This window comes from Aquarana catesbeiana, linkage group LG12 (genome assembly GCF_042186555.1).
Source record: "Aquarana catesbeiana isolate 2022-GZ linkage group LG12, ASM4218655v1, whole genome shotgun sequence".
NCBI classification, from domain to species: Eukaryota; Metazoa; Chordata; class Amphibia; order Anura; family Ranidae; genus Aquarana; species Aquarana catesbeiana.
The window spans coordinates 65,145,933-65,162,441 of NC_133335.1; the positions used below are offsets into that span (position 1 = coordinate 65,145,933).

Here is a 16,509-nt window from a genome sequence, read left to right on the forward strand (position 1 = left end):
AATTTTTGATTTCACTCTTCACTGCCTATCACAGTCTCGGAGGCCATGGAATGCCCAGGTGGCACAAACCCCCCCCAAATGACCCCATTTTGGAAAGTAGACACCCAAAGCTATTTGCTGAGCGGTATAGTGAGTATTTTGCAGACCTCACTTTTTGTCACAAAGTTTTGAAAATTAAAAAAAGAAAAAAAAAATTTTTTTTTTTGTCTTTCTTCATTTTCAAAAACAAATGAGAGCTGCAAAATACTCACCATGCCTCTCAGCAAATAGCTTGGGGTGTCTACTTTCCAAAATGGGGTCATTTGGGGGGGGTTTGTGCCACCTGGGCATTCCATGACCTCCGAAACTGTGATAGGCAGTGAAGAGTGAAATCAAAAATGTACACCCTTAGAAATCCTGAAGGCGGTGATTGGTTTTCGGGGTCCCGTACGCGGCTAGGCTCCTAAAAAGTCCCACACATGTGGTATCCCCATACTCAGGAGAAGCAGCAGAATGTATTTTGGGGTGCAATTCCACATATGCCCATGACCTGTGTGAGCAATATATCATTTAGTGACAACTTTGTGCAAAAAAAAATAAATAAATAAATAAATTGTCACTTTCCCGCAACTTGTGTCAAAATATAAAATATTCCATGGACTCAACATGCCTCTCAGCAAATAGCTTGGGGTGTCTACTTTCCAAAATGGGGTCATTTGGGGGGGGTTTGTGCCATCTGGGCATTTTATGGCCTTCAAAACTGTGATAGGTAGTGAGGAGTAAAATCAAAAATGTACGCCCTTAGAAATCCTGAAGGCGGTGATTGGTTTTCGGGGCCCCGTATGCGGCTAGGCTCCCAAAAAGTCCCACACATGTGGTATCCCCATACTCAGGAGAAGCGGCAGAATGTATTTTGGGGTGCAATTCCACATATGCCCATGGCCTGTGTGAGCAATATATCATTTAGTGACAACTTTTTGTAATTTTTTTTTTTTTTTGTCATTATTCAATCACTTGGGACAAAAAAAATGAATATTCAATGGGCTCAACATGCCTATCAGCAATTTCCTTGGGGTGTCTACTTTCCAAAATGGGGTCATTTGTGGGGGTTTTGTACTGCCCTGCCATTTTAGCACCTCAAGAAACGACATAGGCAGTCATAAATTAAAGGCTGTGTAAATTCCAGAAAATGTACCCTAGATTGTAGGCGCTATAACTTTTGCGCAAACCAATAAATATACACTTATTGACATTTTTTTTACCAAAGACATGTGGCCAAATACATTTTGGCCTAAATGTATGACTAAAATTGAGTTTATTGGATTTTTTTTAGAACAAAAAGTAGAAAATATCATTTTTTTTCAAAATTTTCGGTCTTTTTCCGTGTATAGCGCAAAAAATAAAAACGGCAGAGGTGATCAAATACCATCAAAAGAAAGCTCTATTTGTGGGAAGAAAAGGACGCAAATTTCGTTTGGTTACAGCATTGCATGACCGCGCAATTAGCAGTTAAAGCGACGCAGTGCCAATTTGTAAAAAGTGCTCTGGTCAGGAAGGGGGTAAATCCTTCCGGGGCTGAAGTGGTTAATGGGTGGGTGCAGTCAGCAGTGGCGGCAGCAGCATTGTCAGATGCGATGCCAGTGCATTGTCTTTGATCCGGCCAGCCGACGCAGCGCAGCCAACTGAAGTGTGACCTGCAGTCTGCCTGAGAGGTGAGAGGGTGCAGCAGGAGAACAGGAGAATGCTGTGGTGCTGGATTTCTCCTTGCATCCGGATGGCGCTGCACTGCCCACTAGTCTGGTAACTGGCCTGAGGGCAGCAGGAAAACAGAAGAACGGCCGTGGCTGGGGCAGAAGAATTAAGGTGCTGCTAAAATCTGGTTATTTCACTCGTTCTCATTCATTCTCTCTCTCTCCCTCCCCCCTCTCTCCCCCTTCTCTCTCTCTCTCTGTGTCTCTCCCCTTTTTTTTCCCTCTCTCTCCTTTTTATTAAAAAAAAAAACATAATAATAATAATAATAATAATAATAATAAATGAACATTTTATTTTTGGCAGGTAAAAAAAAAATGTGCATTTATTGTTTTTTTTTCTACAGAGTCTGCGTAGCATTGCACCCGGGTGTAATGCACCCACTTTTATTTCCCCTGGGTGGTAATATATATATATATATATATATATATATATATATATACACACACACACATGTATATTATATACATGTGTATCCCCACCCAAGCATATGACTTTCTTTACTTCGCTGCTTGCTATGGGCTCTAGCCCAGATCATTTGTAGCCCTAGCAACGCCCCTGCCTCTACTGTAGGGGAGCATTCTTCCCACTGATCACCAATATAAGGGGCATTTTTCCAACTGACCCTCAATGAATTTATATTTATCAGGGCTTTCCTGAGTGCTGAAAATTATTTCAAGGATTCCTTTGGAGTAGAAGCAATTCTCTAAGGGTATCTTAGTAAATTATAGTAAACTTAAATTCTAAAATCTCAAATAAGCTTTAACGTGTTAATTTAATTTAATTTAATATGCCATTTTAAGAAAATAACATCTTGTGATCCTTGAAGGTCCCTGTTTAAAGACTTCTTGTTATAAGGTGACATCTGTCTCTGTCTATCAGTTGTGATCTTGCTATAGTACCTTGTCATTTGATGGAGACTATAAGTGGGAGTTTTAACACACATTGCATGGGAAAAGATCACTGGTCACTAGCAGGAAATCCACCCTGAGATATAGTGTGCAGTGAATAATGGAATGTAGACAGGAAGTGGCTGTAAGGAGGCTACAGGGGTCCAGCAGCATTGAGATGCAACAAAAGATGGAAAAAAGGTGAAACAAGTATTTGTTAAAGAAAACGTGATGGTACATAATGCTTTTAGAGTTTAGATCTACTTTAAGGCTGGGTTCACACTAGTGCGAATTGGATGTGAGTTTATCTCCGCAGTGGCTCCGGTGCAATTTTGCACAGGAGCCCTGTGCGTCTTTTGGTCCATTTCAGGTCTGAATTCAGCTAAAAATTCAGGCTGAATTCGGAGCAGAGACTGTAAACGGCGCCGCACTGAACTCCTACTGTGAGCCGCTGCATGATCATATGTGAACCCAGCTTAAAGTTTTGGCACAGATCACAACTCATTCACCTTACCCAGCAGGTATTTGTTTCCAGTGTTTACATAGTCCCAATATGTTACAAGGGGCTCTACAGAGTACATAGATCAGTTCTAGTCAGTCCCTGTCTTTTAAGAAGGTTCACAATCTAAACACACAAATAAAAAATTGAATTAAATTATTTCATTTAATTTCAATTAAAATTGAAAATGAAATTTGCATGGAAATCTGTTGAACTACTAATATGTGTTAAGAATACTCATCAACGTAAGTATTTGTCACTACTGATAATAAAAAAAGACATATGTAATAAAATAGTAATGGCTTTCTATTATTAGATATGTACGACGGCCGCTCAAAATGCAAAAACATCTATGGCAATTGAAAATTACAGTATGGATCTGAAACTGTTTAAACAAAGGTATGGCATTGTATTCCTAAATGTAAAATATTATAACAGGTTAATCATATTACAAGCTGAAAAGTGCTTTTTTTTTATTTATAGTTCATCGTCAATGGAATGTAAAACTGTTAACATAAGAGTGCAGACAAAAATCCACCACATAAGCCACATAGATATTAAATGCCAGGTGGGCATGGAAGCACAATCCAACTGGCAAAAGATCTTTCCATTAACATCCACATTCTGATCAGCCAAGCATGCATGTATACAGTATGTTTATAGAAGAGAAATGGTGAAGTTTACTTGAAACTCCAGGTCCCTGATAATTTTGGAAGACTAATTCACCCCTCCAAGATTGGTCGACTAGGGGTTCTCTCCAGACTTCAGAAAGTGTGTACAGACTAATGCTCTGTACACACGATAGGATTTTCCGACGGAAAATGTTCTGTGGGAGCTTGTTGTCGGAAATTCTGACCGTGTGTAGGCTCCATCGAACATTTTCCATCGGAATTTCCGTCACACAAAATTTGAGATCTGGATCTCAAATTTTCCGACAACAAAATCCGTTGTCATAAATTCCGATCGTGTGTACACAATTCCGACGCACAAAGTTCCACGCATGCTCGGAATCAAGCAGAAGAGCCGCACTGGCTATTGAACTTCATTTTTCTCGGCTCGTCGTACGTGTTGTACGTCACCGTGTTCTTGGAATTTCCGACAAGATTTGTGTGACCGTGTGTATGCAAGACAAGTTTGAGCCAACATCCGTCGGAAAAAAACATGGATTTTGTTGTCGGAAACTCCTATCGTGTGTACGGGGCAATACAGTTACTGCCCAACAGCCAGCTCAGCTTTTGCTGCCCTAGGCACAGTCTACTGTTAATATTGGTAAATCCAGGATCTCGGAAATTCTATTGCATCCACGTCAACACTGTTGCCTATCCAACGTGCCTATATTCAAGAACACTTATTTTGGAAAAATGTCATAAAAGGTCAACTCCATTGCAAACTGATTTTTTCTCTTTTACTTGGGGTTAACATATGTTTTATAAAATTTTCTAGAATTAAAAAAAAATACTCATGAAGTTACATTTATACATCTTAGAAAAAAGTCACATTTAATATAAAAAAAGGGGCAAATCTCTTAATCTGGGCCCTAACCAGGATGGCATTTAACATTGGTACAACAATGCATATTTTCATATTCATATATTGATGTTAAGCCTTTTGTTGTTATCATTGTTGTCTTGAAAAACTGTTATAAACAATTGCTGCTCCAGAACTATCTATTGGAATGCACCAGAATTTCTCTAGGCCTTCTAGCTAGCCATGAGTTCCTGTATCAGTTTGGACCATCCATTATCCATGGCCACCTACATACATAATATGATAAGTTTACCTGGATAAAATATGAACTATGAGGTATAATGTAGCCTTTTATATCTCTTGGTAGCTCAATAAGGAGCTATTCCCACCAGAAGTCCTTGTTTGGCCCAAATGTCATGGCCATTACAAAGCTAAATGATGGTGTTGCATCCCAAGGTGTCATGCAGCCACTGGGGAATTCAATTGCAAAGTGACATCTTTCTTGTGTCCTTTTGGGAACTCAAGACAAACTTTTTTTATTTATGTATTTACTTACATTTTGGAGTGGGGAAGGGTTAGAACCTCTGTCAGGTTTTTTTTTTCTAAATGTGCTCCTACTGGGGAGAACAGGAATACCCACAATTATGGAGAACCACACCTATCCCTACTCAAGAATGCAATTTTCAAAAAAAATCTTGAAAAACCTATAAGCAAAAAAATATAAATTGCCAGTCTGTATAGAATGACAGAGAACCATTAAAATATCTTTAAAAAGTTGAAAAAAGTTCCACCAGCATCTAAAATTAATTATTTATTTAGGGCTAATCAAGAGGCGTTTGAAGTGCAGCAGCTTAATGGAAAAAATGAACATCTGCGAACAATAATGACTGAATTCGCACAGGATATAGCAGGTTTGAAGATGGTTCTTGCAGATCAAGAAGCAGAGAAAATAAATTTGGCATTCTGTCATCAAGAGGTATGTGGTGCTCTCCCCACTGTGTGTAGCACTACCCCCAGAAGAGCTGGTTATTTAGGCCTAATTCCCCCTTTCACAGCATGCACAGCCAGACACGTGGCATATTCAGCATTCACCCTTTCTTTTTAAGAATCAGTCCAGGGGTTTCTTTTTGTGTTTTTATTGGAGAATGATGAACTTGGATGGGGATAGGGAACATGGTATACCCCTGGACTGCTTGAAATGGAACAACTTGAGGAATACTACATTTCTGGCTGTTCTGCACAACTCTTGAAATCCTTGCACACCTTTGTCTGCACTCTCCCAGCAAAGTCCCATTGAATATCCAGCTGTCTCTGACCTGTAATAATTACAGTCCCAAGTACCTCACTGTCACCCTTACAACACTGGGGTCTTGTACTCATTCAGGCACCAGGATCATCGGTTCCCTCCTGTCGATATCCCTCCAGGTTCTTCCTAGTAATGGAGATGTAGATTCACACCTCCTTTCAGACAACTTGGCTCTCTCCCTCAGCTTCCTACCATCTCTATCCCTTGAGCTCTCTCCTAGTACTCTGGATCAGTGATCATCAACCCTGTCCTCAGAGCCCACCAACAGGCCAGGTTTGCAAGATAACTGAAATACATCACAGGTGATATCATTTGCTGCTCAGTGATTGCAGCATTCTAATCTGCATCTCCCCCAAGGTAATACATAAAACCTGGCCTGTTAGTGGGCCTTGAGGACAGGGTTGATGACCACTGCTCTGGATTCTTGGGTTGCTTTACAAATAAGCCCCTCAGCTAAGCTGAGCTGGGACCTCAGTGTCTTTAGGCTGGCTTCCTTCCCCGCCTTCTGCCCAGGAGGGCAAGGCCCCTCAACAGAGGTCTCCTCCAGCAGGCTGAACCCAGGAACACAGCTCTACATGCACCTACTGCGAGCTGCTCTTGCTAAATAGGACTCGGGCTATTTATGCACTCTTCCACCCAATCTTCTGGGCACACCTCCCCAGGGATTGGCTGAAGTTCCATGAATATTCAGGCTGTAGTCTCTACCCTCTCTCCCACTATTTTCTAGAAATCTCTAAAAGACAGGAGGAAGTAGCAGAGCAGAAGCCTGTTAAACCCTGAGCAGCCCCAATTAATCAACCCCTACTCCGATGATTACAGAGGAGCTAAAACTAAAGTTGGTCTAGCAGCCTACTCTACCCAGGAGGGTGCTACATGTGCATAACAGTTGGTTATTAGGTTACTACAAGTAAATAAATAGGCCTACAAGACTTATTGACCTGTTGTCACGTAGTACCCACCAACAATAAAAATCCAAATTAACGCAATTTTATGTGGCTTCCACAGACTCTTAGAGCAATTACGTAAATAATAAAATAACAATAAAATAAATGTTCACAACAAATTGTCCCCTGCAAAGAAAAAATAATACTTACCTCTCCTGCTGCCTGCTCCTCCAACATCTGCAGAAGTGAAGAGAAATATTCGACTGAGGGTCCTGCAGAATCTGACACTTTTAGGAGTGTCAGATTCCTGAATTCCTGGTACCCCACTGTGTTTAGTGGTTTGATCCACCAGCCCATGTGCTACAATTGTGTCCTGTAGTGACACGGGAGCCTGCTGGAGGAACCACAGTGGTGGGGAACCATTAAATCTGCACTCCTAGATCTGTTGGATTCTGCAGGATCTTCAACTGGTGGTTTCTCTTTGCTTTTTCAATGATTTTTTTTTTCAGAAAATGGTCTGTTATGAATATTTAGTTTAGCTACCTACAACGTCCAGTTAACATGTCCCAGATGGCATGGTTCTGTGAGGACCCCTCCACTGCCCATATCCATTATCAGACTTACCAGGCACCATTTGCCTAGCTGTTTCCTGTTTACTTGGCACATATTGTGATACAATTTGGAGGTTCTATTGATGCCATTTTATATGACTTTTTACAAAAGATTGGTATTGATACAATAATGTGGAGATTATTCAATTATATATTTTTGATACATCTTTGTTTGTCCAGATCATGACAATGCTTATTACTGATTTGTTTTTTATACTTACAGTACCTTTTTCAAAATTTTGTTTTCATACATGTGATACACTGGGTCCCCTCCCTCTTTGGACCTTTTCCTGTTGGTTGGGCAGTCCTGGATGATGAAGGGGGGTGGAGCTGACAACTCTTTATTGACCACTGCATGATTGTACATACAGTATCTCACAAAAGTGAGTACACCCCTCACATTTTTGTAAATATTATATTATATCTTTTCATGTGACAACACTGAAGAACGGACACTTCGCTACAATGTAAAGTAGTGAGTGTACAGCTTGCATAACAGTGTAAATTTGCTGTCCCCTCAAAATAACTCAACACACAGCCATTAATGTCTAAACTGCTGGCAACAAAAGTGAGTACACCCCTAAGTTATAATGTCCAAATTGGGCCCAAAGTGTCAATATTTTGTGTGGCCACCATTATTTTCCAGCACTGCCTTAACCCTCTTGAGCATGGAGTTCACCAGAGCTTCACTGGTTGCCACTGGAGTCCTCTTCCACTCCTCCATGACGACATCATGGAGCTGGTGGATGTTAAAGGCCTTGCTCTCCTCCACCATCCGTTTCAGGATGCCCCACAGATGCTCAATAGGGTTTAGGTCTGGAGACATGCTTGAAGTCCCCTCAAAATAACTCAGCACACAGCCATTAATGTCTAAACCGCTGGCAACAAAAGTGAGTACACCCCTAAATGAAAATGTCTAAATTGGGCCCAATTAGCCATTTTGCCTCCCCGATGTCATGTAACTCGTTAGTGTTACAAGGTACAAGTGTGAATGGGGAGCAGGTGTGTTACATTTGGTGTTAACACTCTCATATTGGTCACTGGAAGTTCAACATGACACCTCATGGCAAAGAACTCTCTGAGGATCTGAAAAAAAAAGAATTGTTGCTCTATATAAAGATGGCCTAGGCTATAAGAAGATTGCCAAGACCCTGAAACTGAGCTGCAGCACGGCCAAACAGCGGTTTAATAGGACAGGTTCCACTCTGAACAGGCCTCGCCATGGTCGACCAAAGAAGTTGAGTGCACGTGCTTAGCGTCATATCCAGAGGTTGTCTTTGGGACATAGATGTATGAGTGCTACCAGCATTGCTGCAGAGGTTGAAGGGGTGGGGGGGTCAGCCTGTCAGTGCTCAGACCATACGCTGCACACTGCATCAAATTGGTTTGCATGGCTGTCGTCCCAGAAGGAAACCTCTTCTAAAGATGATGCACAAGAAAGCTTGTAAACCGTTTGCTGAAGACAAGCAGACTAAGGACATGAACTACTGGAACCATGTCCTGTGGTCTGATGAGACCAAAATAAACTTATTTGGTTCAGATGGTGTCAAGCATGTGTGGCGGCAACCAGGTGAGGAGTATAAAGACAAGTGTGTCTTGCCTACAGTCAAGCATGGTGGTGGGAGTGTCATGGTCTGGGGCTGCATGAGTGCTGCCGGCACTGGGGAGCTACAGTTATTTGAGGGAACCATGAATGCCAACATGTACTGTGACATACTGAAGCAGAGCATGATCCCCTCCCTTCAGGGACTGGGCAGCAGGACAGTATTCCAACATGATAACGACCCCAAACATATCTCCAAAATGACCACTGCCTTGCTAAAGAAGCTGAGGGTAAAGGTGATGGACTGGCCAAGCATGTCTCCAGACCTAAACCCTATTGAGCATCTGTGGGGCATCCTCAAACGAAAGGTGGAGGAGCGCAAGGTCTCTAACATCCACCAGCTCTGTGATGTCATCATGGAGGAGTGGAAGAGGACTCCAGTGGCAACCTGTGAAGCTCTGGTGGACTCCATGCCCAAGAGAGCAGTGCTGGAAAATAATGGTGGCCACACAAAATATTGACACTTTTGGCCCAATTTGGGCATTTTCACTAGGGTTGTCCCGATACCGATACTAGTATCGGTATCGGTGTCAATACCAAGCATTTGCAGGAGTACTTGTACTCCTGCAAATGCTCCTGATGCCTAGTTTGATACCTGGACACTCAGGGATGATCGGTGCAGCGGTGGGGAAGTTACAATCACCGATCTCCCTGTGTGGCTTTCAATAAAGCAGCTGACAGCTGCTTCTCCTCCTCTCCCCTCCACAGCTTTCAGCTGCTTTATTGAAAGCCCCACAGGGAGATTGCTGATTGTAACTTCCCCGCCGCTGCACCGATCATCGATGAGTGTCCCCTGTATCCTCCTCCAGCTCCCCTCTATGTCCTCCTCCTCTGTGCTCCTCCATGAGCTCCTCCGGTCACCCCCCCGTCCTCCTCTGGTCGCTCCTCCGCCCTCCCCGTTCTCCTCCGTTCCCCCTCTGTGTGCTCCTCCGGTTCCCCCCATTCTCCTCTGGCCCCTCGTCCTCCTCCATTCCCCTTTTGTGCGCTCCCTCCTCCTTCGCCCCCCCATTCTCCTCCGCCCTCCCCTGTCCCAGATCTGTCAGGATGGAGAGTGGAGGAAGGAGCCGGTAAATCTTTCATTTACCGGCTCCTTCCTTTTCTGAATGCGCAGAGTCAGTGATCACTGACTCTATCCATTCATAAATGAGCATCGTAAACTGTGTTTACAATGCTTCAGTTTATGAATGGAGAGGAGCCTCTGCCTCCTCTCCATTCATCTTCAGTGCAGCTGAGGCTGCTGAGAAAGGGACTGAGGAATCTCTATCCACAGTCCCTTTCCATGTCTCAAAGGGGAGATGTTCAGGGTCGGTTTAGACCCTGGATATCTCACCAATATAAATTGTAAAAAAATAATTAAAAAAATGAATTGTAAAAAATAAAATTGTAAAAAAAAAAACTACTGACACAGTCCACGTCTCATCAGTGCCCATCAGTGCTGCATATTAATGCCACTGCCACATGACATTAAAAAAAGTATTGGTAATCGGGATTGGCAAATACTCGAAAAAAGTATCGGTACTTGTACTCGGTCTTAAAAAATTGGTATCGGGACAACCCTAATTTTCACTTAAACCTGATTCACACCTATGCAGGTTGCATATTCCAGGTGCATTTTGCATCTTTCAATACACATTGGTGATCCATTGAAGTCTATAGAACCAAAAACCACAAAAAAAGTAGTGTGTGTTTCTGTAAAACTGAAAATGCACTAAAAAATGCAGAGGGGTGAACCAGGCCTTAGGGGTGTACTCACTTTTGTTGCCAGCGGTTTAGACATTAATGGCTGTGTGTTGAGTTATTTTGAGGGGACAGCAAATTTACACTGTTATACAAGCTGTACACTCATTAGTTTACATTGTAGCAAAGTGTCATTTCTTTAGTGTTGTCACATGAAAAGATATAATAAAATATTTGCAAAAAGGGGGGTGTACTCACTTTTGTGAGATACTGTAAGTGCAAGGTGCCAAAGTTACATCCTGCACTCAGTCTTTTGGATTTAGAGACAACAGAAAGTTAATTACTGTGGGGGGACAGCCACTGAAAGGAGGTGAATATTGCTGCCTTTTTTTACTTTTACTCTGCCCAGAGTTTGCCTTTAGGCAGAGCTGTTGCTTATCTACCTGGCTTCTTGTGGCTAATTTGCTAAACCCTGCATTTAATACAATTACAAAATCATGGATGAGTAAGCATACTAAACGGTGAAAATTATAGGAAGAAATGCTTAGAGGTGTGCACTGTAATAATAATTTATAATATGTGCTCACTAAAAATACACTATACTTTTTATTTTAAGAAAGATGCCAATGAAAATTCCATGTCTTCACATAAGAACTTACTTTAGTGACATTTGCTAATAAGACCTGTCAGATCCTAGCCTAGATGGAATCTGGCCAACTTGTATTTAAATGGCCATCATTGCTTTGCAGATGCACAGGGTTGAAGATCTGGACACTGTCTTGTGCCTGGAACAAAACTGTGCCTTGAGAAAATTTAGAATTGCGGCATATCGTTACTACAGATACAGTATGTACAGGCTCATGGGGAACATTGGTAATTAGTAAGCTGCTACTTGGAAAAGCATTCTTTTTGGGAGACAGATTCTTTTAAATGGAAAAATACAGGGCAATATAGTAAATGCCACTGCTGATCACTTTCTGAAAATTCAGTTTGCCCAGCTGTCATGAATATGCCCTGACTTCAATGCTTTTGGGGTCACTAAGTCAATAAAAATGCAGATAAGAAGCTCTGACTTTCTTGCACTTTGCCTTCTGCATATGTTCCAAGTTGGTGAAGAGGCGACCAGGCAGGTAGCATTTTCAGAAGAAGGTCAGTATTGGGCACCTGCATAAATCTTACTGACAAGTTTAAAAACATACTTACCCAGAAAAACCCTATTTATCCTTTTCTCTTATCTTGCAAACACAACCTGGAATTATTAAGTTCTTTCTATTAAGAGAACCCGTCAAACCCTGCCAACCCATGAACAGGAAGGAGGTTTCTTCCATGCTCTGATAATATTGGGTGCTCCCCTTTGCTCCTTCACATTCTCCAATGGATTCTCACCAAGTCTTGGCATCTACTGTATAATATATGTAGCACCCTCCTAGATAGGTGCTAGGTTAGGCATACCTCTCCCAACATACAGAGAAAAGTGTGGTTTTTTTTTTTACATTTTCCTTCTTTTTTGTTTACTTAGCAGAAAAAAAAAACCCAGTGGTGATTAAATACCACCAAAAGGAAGCTCTAGTTGTGTGCACAAAATTATAAAAATTTAGTTTGGGTTTAAATTATCATTTAAATGGGCTGTAAACCCTAAAGGTTTTTCACCTAAATGCATTCTATGCATTAAGGTGAAAGACCTTCTGTGCTGCAGCCCCCCCTCCCCCCGAGCCCACCTTTTACTTACCTGAACCCGGTCTTTCCAGTGACAGGGACGAGCACACCAGCTTCAGCCATTGTCTCCGGTCCTGATTGGATAGAAGAGGAGGATCGGGGCCACTCTGTGCAAAACCAACTGCACAGAGGAGGCAAGTACCCGAACTTTTAGTTATCCTTTAAAGCGTGACAGCGCTAAAAGCTGAAAATTGGCCTGGGCAGGAAGGGGGTAAAAGTGCCTTGTATTGAAGTGATTAACTATTTTTAATCCTTATGCTGTTAGCCTTAGTAAACAGATACATATAACAGGGAGTTATATTACATTAACATGTCTTAATTTTTTTAAATTACATTTCTTCAGTTGCTTCCTGGTTTCTGGCCTAGACCAAAATGCTGTCGTACATCCGAGGAGTCTTCAAGGGCATTTTTTTTTTCTTTTCTCTTTCAGCTGGAGGGAGGGAGGAGGGACTTTCTCAGCTAAGTACACCCTCCTGCCTGCATGCCATAGCTAAGGGCAGATGGATTCCAGGAAGCGAATGCTAATCCTTTGTCCTTACTCAAGAGGACCATAGCCAGAAATGCTAGGGGTGTTTTTCAAAGTAATTTTCTAACAAAGTAAGGGAAAAATGGATGGGTTTTCTTTGTATATTGGAAATTAATTAAACAGCGTTTTTAGTTTGTGCTGTTCAGATGCAGCTTAATTCAGCTTTAAGATGTCTCTTAAACCATATGCCGCTCCCATGCATGCTAATGGCAGCATCATTCTTCTAGCCCTCTCTCCTAGGACTGGCCACAAATATGTTATTCTCTGCTGTCTGCCCTTCACACATATTTATAGCAACTATAGCGACTATAGTCACTGGTCAACAGTAAAAATCAAAAGGCTCAAAGCTGAAATCCAGGCAGATATAAAGGATATACAATGGCTATAGAAAGAAATCATCCCCTTTCAAATAATAACATTTTGTTGCTTTGCAGCCTGAAATGAAGACAGACACAGTTTTTGTTTTATCCAGCTGTATTTACTCAGTGCAACTTATAACATCCAAGTGAAAGGTTGGAGCGAGAAGGAGAGGAGCACCGGGCACGCTTGTCATGAATCAGGAGCTGAGCAGAGCAGAGGGTACAAGCAGAGAGGCAGCAGGTCAATGGGAGGCATAGACAGCTCCTGGAGGCCTCACCTCAGTCTGGGATCCTCATAGGCAAATGGAACATCCAGGGGATTGGCAGCATGAAAAACTGGAACTGTTTCCCCTAGCCCTGGTAGATATACCTGAGTGGGGACTCAATCCCGCGACCGAGGTTATCTGAGGCTTAGCATCAGGCTCTGCCCCCTTCCCACACGGCACAGGTCTGGGGGCTTGTACTTTGTCTTCCAGAGTGGCACAAGAAGGGAAGAAGTGCATGCTGTGCCCGCTAGACCCTGCTGCCAGGGAAGGTCAATACACTGGCCGTAGCAGGGGATCTGACAGCCTGGCACTTCACACACAGGACGTGTGGGGTGGTGGGAATTGTGTGAAAGGGGCCAGATGTTGGCTGCATGGCTGCACGCACATATGTATATGTTGTAGAGAGGTTGGGGACATGCAGAGAGCAGAGGGGAATACCAGGGTGCTGTGATGTCCCCTAAGGGCTCTTTCACATGGGGCGGATCAGTGATGATCCGCCGATCCCCGCTGAGCAGAAAGATGACAGGTCTATCGCTGCACACTGTGCAGAGATGGACCTGTCAGAGCGCCGCTCTCCCCTATGGGGGATCGGATGATGACGGACCGTAGTGTCCTTCGTCACCCGATCCGATCCGAAAACGGATGGAAAAGTAGGATTTTCCTCCGTTACACTTTTCGGATCGGAGCGGGTCGAATGTCAGCGGACATGTCACCGCTGACATCCGACGCTCCATAGGGATACATGTATGTCCGTTTTTCATCCGAATACGGAAGGGTGAAAAACGAACATACGGATCCCTCGTGTGAAAGAGGCCTTAGGCTTCTGTGTACCTGATCTTTTTCAATATCACAGATAAAGGAGGGGTAACATCGGGGGGTCTATTTAAACCTCTGACAAATCTCCAAAGAGGACCTGTCACAGTTGCTATACATACAGTCACAAGGGGACAATACTTGAAAAAAAAGTGAACAAATAAATCATAACATTAAAATAAAATTAAAAAAGAAATAACCCCCCCCCACACACACACACACACACACATACATACACAATCACACACCTATTACTCACACCATGGATTTTTTCAGACAGATGTTGGCTCAAACTTGTCTTGCATACACACGGTCACACAAAGTTGTCGGAAAATCCGATCGTTCTGAACGCGGTGACGTAAAAAACACATACGCCGGGACTATAAATGGGACAGTAGCCAATAGCTTTCGTTTCTTAATTTATTCTGAGCATGCGTGGCACTTTGTGCGTCGGATTTGTGTACACACGATCGGAATTTCCAACAACGGATTTTGTTGTTGGAAAATTTTATATCCTGCTCTCAAACTTTGTGTGTCGGAAATTCCTATGGAAAATGTGTGATGGAGCCCACACACGGTCAGAATTTCCGACAACAAGGTCCTATCACACATTTTCCATTGGAAAATCCTATCGTGTGGACAGGGCATCGTACTGTTTTGCAATTTTCACTGCTTCACAAAAAGGCACAATTGAAAGATACGTGTTATTTATCAACTCTTTCAAGTCTTTTCGCTTTAGATCTAGTAGGAATTTTGTAAGTTATGTTGTATTTGTGTTTACTAACAACTATTTTAGTGTATTTAGTGTTTCAGTCTATTGCTCATTTTCTTTCAAAAAATGTATGGTGTTTGGGGAGTTTTTTCTAGACTCTAAAAGCTGTAAGTGAAAAATTATAAAAATGTGAAAAATTCCAAAAACTGTCTAGTCCCCCGAGGGGAAAAATAGAGAGCAGGGCCTGGCTGTGAAAGGAATAAGGAGTCCCGTCATCTTGAATGGGCAAAATGATAAGGTCTGTTTAAAGCCAGCTACACCCCTTCCAACCATTCTGCACCCCCCACACCCAACCCCTGTCCATCCATCCACTTTATTCTTGTCTCTAGTTCCTTCCAGCACACTTTTCTTCACTCTCCTCCTTGTTTGCTTATTGAACGAAGCCCTGTGTATGCTTGAGGTCACTCTCATAGGTACTTAGAAAGGGCAAGGCATGTGACAGCACTGGGGCCTAACAATGGGCCAAACCCAGTACTTCATCATGGCGAAGAAGGAGAAAGTCACATGCTCCACCATACCTAGAAGTACCAGGAATCTGGAATTTTATATCACTATGGTAGGCAAAGGGAGCAGTGGAGGACTGAATGTGAACAAAGGCAATAGGGGGTAGGTAGTTTAATCAGCCTGTTTTTAGGACTGTATAGACCACTTTAAAAAAATTTGTCTCCAAAAACAACTGAAGCGTACACGGTATTTTAAGGTATAAAGGAGGATACAGCAAGTGGAAGCACTTACAATCTATTAGGGTATTAGAGAGGATACAGATGGTGGAACAACTTACACACTTTAAAGTAGAACTAGGCAAAAACCTTTTTAAACTTTTTTTGGTTAGGCTGAAGAAGGATTAGAACACCTGTCAGGTTTTTATTGCTGTCGCTGTCCCTGCTAGAGAGATTCACCCTCTTTATTTGTCTTGTTTGATATTAGAAAAGCTTACAGTCTATTATGGTATGAAGGAGGATACAGAAAATGGAAGAGCTTACAATCAACAAGGATATGGGGGCGTATACAAAAGGTGGAACAACCCACAATCTACTAGAGTATGGGGGAGGATACAGAAGATGGAAGAGCTCACAATCTACTAGGGTATCAGGGAGGATACAGAAGGTGGAGGAGCTCACAATCTACTAGGGTATCAGGGAGGATACAGAAGGTGGAGGAGCTCACAATCTACTAGGGTATGAGGAAGGATACAGAAGATGGAAAAGCTCACAATCTACTAGGGTATGAGGAAGGATACAGAAGATGGAAAAGCTCACAATCTACTAGGGTATCAGGCAGGATACAGAAGGTGAAGGAGCTCACAATCTACTAGGGTGTGAGGGAGGATACAGAAGGTGGAAGAGCTCACAATCTACTAGGGTATGAGGTAGGATACGGAAGGCGGAAAAG

General features: G+C 42.5%; 1 protein-coding gene across 3 annotated transcripts in view; it reads left to right on the forward strand.

Annotated features, from left to right (window-relative positions):
• Window positions 1-16,509, forward strand: part of KRT222 (keratin 222) — a 104,149-nt gene that overhangs the window by 48,094 nt on the left and 39,546 nt on the right. For all 3 annotated transcript variants that reach the window (XM_073607964.1, XM_073607962.1, XM_073607963.1), the window contains exons 3-4: window positions 3,434-3,516; window positions 5,404-5,560. In XM_073607964.1, coding sequence (XP_073464065.1) covers window positions 3,434-3,516; window positions 5,404-5,560 — 240 coding nt within the window. The remainder of the gene's footprint in view (window positions 1-3,433; window positions 3,517-5,403; window positions 5,561-16,509) is intronic.